The 6,523-nt window shown below is 62.1% G+C and overlaps 1 protein-coding gene across 1 annotated transcript in view; it reads left to right on the plus strand.

Moving 5' to 3' along the window:
- Positions 1–6,523, plus strand: part of FOXP4 (forkhead box P4) — a 37,701-nt gene that overhangs the window by 23,828 nt on the left and 7,350 nt on the right. The window contains exons 5-8 of the mRNA XM_017727151.1: positions 491–696; positions 960–1,064; positions 3,642–3,729; positions 5,455–5,550. Coding sequence (XP_017582640.1) covers positions 491–696; positions 960–1,064; positions 3,642–3,729; positions 5,455–5,550 — 495 coding nt within the window. The remainder of the gene's footprint in view (positions 1–490; positions 697–959; positions 1,065–3,641; positions 3,730–5,454; positions 5,551–6,523) is intronic.

Raw genomic sequence — 6,523 nt, forward strand, 5'->3', positions numbered from 1 at the left:
GGTATGTGTGCCGGCTGTGTGGGGGTTCCTGGGCTGCAGCTTGCCTGGCTCTGGGTGAAGGGGGCTGGGGAGGGGCTGTGGTGTTGGGTTTTGTGATGCCCCCAAAGTTTGGGGGGTGGTGGTGGCAGCGGTGGGAGAGGTGCGGGGTTGGGCTCCGGGTTCCTGTGGCACCTGTGGCAGAGGGGTGCAGGGTTGGGGCAGCTCTTCCTCTGGCAGAAGGGTGCCAGGGTTTGGGGCACCTCCTCCTCTCTCAGAAGGATGCCGGGATTTGGGAAGCCAGGCTCTCCTCCCTTCTGGGAACAGCTCTGTGGGTGCTGCAGGTGCCTTGTTTTGGGTTTCCCAATGGGGCCGTGCAGCCTCCCCTTGCTGTACCCAGCTCCAGGTGATGCTTTCCCAGTGGTGGGTGAGATTTGGGGAGTCAGGGAGCAGGGAGGGTGCCCTGGATGCTGCCCCACGTCCCTGCTGATGCTGGTCACTCCCCTGTGCCGCAGCTGTTTGCCCCTCGGACCTCCAGCAGCTCTGGAAGGAGGTCACGGCCGCCCAGCCCGTCGAGGACAGCATTAAGCAGGAAGGTCTTGACCTCACCACCAACACCTCCAACTCTACCTCGTTTTCGGCCGCCAAGGTCTCGCCTCCCATTTCCCATCACCCTCTGCCCAATGGACAGAGCACCATGCACACGCCGAGAAGGGACAGGTAGAGCCGGGTCGGGCCCTGGCACTTTGTGTTTTTATTCCTGGGCAGGTGGAAGGGGCTGGGATCCATCACTCACAGGGCTGGGAGGGGTGAGGGGTTTCTGCCCACCCTGCAAATGAGGCCTGGTGCTGTTTTGCTGCATCCAGAGGACAGGGAACCATCGCTGTGGGGTCTCCCATGGGTGCCCCAGGGCTGTCCCCATGCCTGGGAATGCTGGACCATCCCGGCTGCCCCATCTGAAGGCCCCTTTGCCTCCTGTGCAGCTCTTCCCACGAAGAGACCCCCGGCTCCCACCCGCTCTACGGCCACGGAGAGTGCAAGTGGCCTGGCTGCGAAACCCTCTGTGAGGACTTGGGGCAGTTTGTCAAGTAAGTGTCACCTTTCTGGGGGAGCTTTTTCTGTCTCAAGCTGGGACAGAACGGAGCTGGTGGAGGGGAAGATCCTGAGAGTTGGTTCGGCCACCCCAAAGTGTCTGACCAGAGTTGGGTGACCCCATGGAGAAGGAGAACACACAGCAGGGGTTGGTGCTGGTGTTGTCCCATCCTTGGAAGCGTCCAAGGCCAGGCTGGCTTGGAGTGCAAGGTGACCCTGCCCACAGCAAAGGTGGAAGGGGATGAGCTTTCTGAGCATTTCCAAGGCAAACCATGGGATGAGTGGATGATCTGGAGGAGGCCAGAGCCCGGGCAGGCGCTGGCAGCAGGGGAGGGGGGCTGGCAGTGCTGGTGGGGGGTGCGGGGGGAGGCAGCAGATGGCAGATGGCACCGCTGACACCGCTTGTGGGCTCCGGCGCTGACTGATTAACTCTGCTGTCGGAGAGCCCTCTGCTAGCGTCAGGGTCAAACAAATTGTTTTCACGCTTCGTCAGAGGTTTACTTAATTAGTTCATTTGCAATTAGATCTCTTTGTAGCCGGGATTTTTAGCAAAGACATCAGAAGGAGCTGACGGGCTGGCGGGCTCCTTCCCCCGCCTCCCCGGCTGTCTGCTCGGCGAGTGCCGCGCTCCGCGGCGGGCGGGTTTTGGGGTTTTCCAAACTCATCCTCTGTCCTCTGCCACACTCTCAGGGCTGGCTCCAGCGGGAACAGCCCTTGGACTGTGCCAGCTCACTCATTCCCAGGGAAGGAGCTGGGCAGAGGCCTTGCCTGGGAGGATGAGGAGATGCGAAGGCAGCCCAGGGATGAGTGAGAGGATGATTCAGCCTCCTGTGTCCTCCTTGCTCTGCCTCTGAGTCATGGGGTAAACCCAGATAAGGCATCTCCTCCCGCCTGGCAGGGCATGTTGGAGTGGCACAGGGCAGATGAGCCAGCTCCAGGTTGGGAGCTGGAGCTGGAGCTGGCAGGGAATGCCCAGGGCTGGGTCACGGGGCTGGCAGAGCCCTGCTGTGCCAGCCTGGATCCCTGTGTCCCACCTTCCTGCCCCCCTAGGCACAAGGGCAGCCTTCCCCAGGGTTTCTGTCCCCTCCCTGCCCACGTGGGTATGGGTCAGGGTGTGGGACAGACAGACAGAAAACTTCCAGCTGCCAAAGGCCAAGTCCAGCTGGAGCCTAGACCCTGCCTTGAGTCTGGGCACCAGCCTGGAGCCTCCTCTGAGCAGCCCCTCCGAGGAGCAGCTCGGGTGGTCTGTGCTGGGCTGGGAGGGGGCAGCGTGGCCTTGGAGCCGTGGTTGATCAGGATGAGGGTCAGTGGGAAATGGCCTCATTCCCGCTTGGCTCCGGTAGCTGTTTTTCCCTGGAGAAGCAGCCGTGCCCTGGCTGTGCCGTGCAGGGAGAGGAGCAGGGCTGGGGCTCTGGGGCATTGCTCACGGATGGGTTTGGCAGCTGGGCCCGGTTCCCTGACTTGTCTGTGCAAGCTGGGGCTGGAAGGCTCTTGCAGGCGGCCGGGTGAGACTCCTGCCTTTTCCGCATCCGGAGCCAGCCTGGAGAGCGGCTCCTGAGGCGCCTGCTCCGGGGGTGTCTCTGTCTTAGTCCTGGGGAACACCTGGCACACGGCCCCTGGGACCCCCCAGCGTCACCTTTTGGGGTATTCCAAGGGTGGAACTGCCCAGAATTCCCTCCAACCCATCCTGCTCCTCCAGTGACCCCCCCCCCCCGAGTTTGTGCCCACCCCAGCAAGGACATGGCCTGGCCTTGTGACATCCTCGGGGCTGGCTGGGCCCCCAGGCTGCTGCTCTGCTGGCTTTGGGGGCGAGGTGATGCCAGGATGTCCCTGGCTCTGCAGCAAGTGACAACCGTGTCACCAGGAGCCCTTCCCCTCCCTGAGGAGGAGGGAGGGCGGCAAGGACCAAAGGTCCTGGTGCTTCCTAAATATAAACACGAGGCAGGGAGGTGGCAGGATGGGGAACAGCCTGGAAATGCCACCCTCTGCCCTCGGGGCTTTCCTTGGAGGGTGCCAGTCACCCTCCCATAACGCTGCCTTTGTCCTGGAACCTGCTCCTCAGGTCCTCCTGGCACCTCCTGCCAGCAGCCTGCTCCAGGACAATCCATGGGCTTTCCCTCAGCCAGAGGCTGCTCCTAAACACCCCGGGGCTGCCACGGGTAGGGCTGAGTGTCTCAGCTGCCCTCCAGCTGGGGTTTGGGGTGGTGGCACAGCCTGGTTTGCTCAGTCATCTCCGTGCCTCAGTTTCCCTCTTGCTCCTCCTGCTTTGGGCAGCGGTGCTGCAGCATCCCTGAGCAATTTGCAGGTCAGGGCTGCTCCCAGGTGTGGTCCCAGCAGAGGGGCTGAGTGTCTCAGCTGCCCTCCAGCTGGGGTTTGGGGTGGTGGCACAGCCCGGTTCGCTCAGTCATCTCCGTGCCTCAGTTTCCCTTGTGCTCACCCCGCTTTGGGCAGCAGGGCCGGAGCATTCCTGAGCAATTTGCAGGTCGGGACTGATCCCAGGTGTGGCCCCAGCGGAGGGGGCCAAGGTTTGGGCATGCCCAGGCCTAACCAAGCCTCCGTGCTCTCCTCCCCAGACACCTCAACACAGAACATGCACTTGATGACCGAAGCACGGCCCAGTGTCGAGTCCAGATGCAAGTGGTACAGCAGCTGGAGATACAGGTGGGTGTGTCACCCCAGCCCCCATGGACACGGGGACAAAAAGCCACCTCGTTGTCACTCTGTGTCTTGGCTGCTCCCCTCAGGAGAGGGCGACAGGGTTGGGGACTGTAACCATCCCCCTGGGGACTCGTTTTGAACACCCTTCCCAATAGGAATCCTGCATCCAGGTGGAAATCAAGCCCTCAAACGAGTTCCCTTTTCATCCCAAAGCATCCCTGTGGGTGAAAGGAGATGCCACAGATGTGGAAGGCCGGAGCTGCCGGCAGGGTTTGTCCCCACAGGGGGGACATGGGCTGTGCCACCTCGCTGGGAGCCCCAGGGCTGCTTGGAAACCAGGCCACTTATTTTTTGGTGGCTGAGCGTGGTCTTCGGAGCCCAACTTTGGGGCGCTATTTTTGGCAAGGCGGTTCTTTAAATAGTGCTTTTCCCAGCCTTTCCAAGCCCCCAGCGTGCTGTGCAGAATTCAGTTAATGGAGAAGGGAGAGGGAAAAAAGGGGAGGAAATGGGAGGGGGCAGGGGGTCACTCCCTGAGACCCCCGTGGTGTGACAGAGCCTGGGGCTGGCAGGGGCTCAGGGTGGCGTGTGCCCGTGGCTGTGTGTGACACCACAGGGGACACTGGCGCAGGGCGCAGCGGGATGAGGGGTGCAGCACCCTTGGGACCCCCCACTCAGAATTAGGGGGCTCACAGGGGCCGTGGGGTGGGGGGTGACACAGCCAAACCGGGGTGGGTGGCGAGGCTGCATCCTCCCGGGCGATCCATCCCGCTCCCCATCCCTGTCAAAGCCAGAGGTTGAAAGCAATTCCTGGGGCTTAAAGAGGGGAGGGAAAAGAAGAGGGGAGGAGGGAAAAAAATAAAAAAAACCCAAAGCTGAAGGGCGAGAGCAGAGCTGTGTGTGCAGAGAGGAACCTGCCACGGAGCCACCAATTAGAAAGTTTGGAGCGCGGAGCTCCCGCTGTGCCGGCGAGGAGCGTCTGCATCACGAGGGGAGAGCTGTCAGCTCTAATGAGCTCCGCGGCAGCCGGAGCTGCTCCAAACTTGCGGCAAACTCCACTCTGCCTCCTGCTTTTAACCCCTTCCTCGCCCGCCCGGGGAGGGGGCTTGGCTGGTGCGCGGGGACCCCCCGAGCTTGAGGGGTGCGGGTGGAAAGGGAAGGTGACGGGAAGGGAGCGGAGTGTCAGATCCCATCGGCTCCGCCGGGCTCAAAGTCTCTCCTGGTGCCACAGTGAATATTTCACCCTTGCCCGCACTCCCGGGGAGTAAACAGGAGGCAGGGAGCAATTACAGCGATGTGGGAATGCGGGTGGATGGAGGGAGGGATGGACGGGGAGCAGGAGGAGAGTAAAGGGGACAGGGACAGTGACAGCAAGCACTGGGCACGGGGACAGGAGCACCCAGGAGGCAGAGCCAGGGCTGTGGTGGGTGGCCCTGCAGGTGGGTGGCAGCCTGGAGGCTCTGGGAATGGCTCCGTGGATTTTTCCCCTGAGTGCACACACGGAGCTGGAGCGGCCCCTGCGCCCCCCAGGGTGGGTGCAGCACCCCCCACACAGGGGCACTGCCCCGCTGGGGCTCTCGGGAGCCAGCATCGGGCAGGAGGTGGCACCTGAGGGTTGCTGCCTGTCCAGACCAGGGCTGGGGGCTCGTGGCAGCTCCTCCAGGCTGTGGGCACCTCCATGGTGACTTTGGCACAGTCTGACCATCCCCTCCTGCTTCGTGCCTCCCTCAGCTGGCCAAGGAGAGTGAGCGTCTCCAGGCAATGATGGCCCATCTTCACATGAGACCTTCAGAGCCAAAGCCTTTCAGCCAGCCTGTAAGCGTGAGTCCCTTCCTGCCCTCTATGTCCCCTCCCCGCTGGCTGCTGTCCCCTCCCTGCCCTCTGCTCGGTCACCTGGATGGGCTCTGTGGGATGGACATGCCCTGGCCACCCTCTGGCACAGCCTGGTCCCTCGTGCCATGAACAGGAGGGAAATGCAGCTGCTCTGCCAGCTCCAACATAGAGTGGGTGCATCCCATCCCATGGGTTCATCCCATCCCACTGTTGCACCCCCATTCCATGGGTACATCCCCCTCCCATGGGTTCATCCCACAGGGGCATCCCCATCCCACACGTTCATCCCCGTCCCATGGGTTCATCCCATCCCACTGTTGCACCCCTATTCCATGGGTACATCCCCATCCCATGGGTACATCCCCATCCCATGGGTTCATCCCATCCCATGGGTTCATCCCATCCCACTGTTGCACCCCCATTCCACGGGTACATCCCCAAACCATGGGTTCATCCCACGGGTTCATCCCCATCCCATGGGTTCATCCCCATCCCACTGTTGCACCCCCATTCCACGGGTACATCCCCAGACCATGGGTTCATCCCCATCCCATGGGTTCATCCCCATCCCACTGTTGCACCCCCATTCTGTGGGTGCATCCCCATCCCATGGGTCCATCCCACGGGTCCATCCCATGGGTTCATCCCCATCCCACACGTTCATCCCCATCCCAAGGGTTCATCCCATGGGTCCATCCCATGGCTTCATCCCCATCCCATGGCTTCATCCCCATCCCATGGCTTCATCCCCATCCCATACATTCATCCCCATCCCATGGGTTCATCCCTATCCCACACGTTCATCCCCATCCCAAGGGTTCATCCCATGGGTTCTTCCCACAGGTTCATCCCCACCCCACAGTTACATCCCCACCCCTGGCTGCATCCCACCCTTTCCAAGCCCACCAATTCCCCCCCGCCAGCCCGTCCCCGCCTGCTCCAGGGATGTTCACAGCACTCTCCCATC

The sequence above is a fragment of the Corvus brachyrhynchos genome, unplaced genomic scaffold, assembly GCF_000691975.1.
Source record: "Corvus brachyrhynchos isolate BGI_N302 unplaced genomic scaffold, ASM69197v1 scaffold72, whole genome shotgun sequence".
In the NCBI taxonomy this organism is placed as follows: Eukaryota; Metazoa; Chordata; class Aves; order Passeriformes; family Corvidae; genus Corvus; species Corvus brachyrhynchos.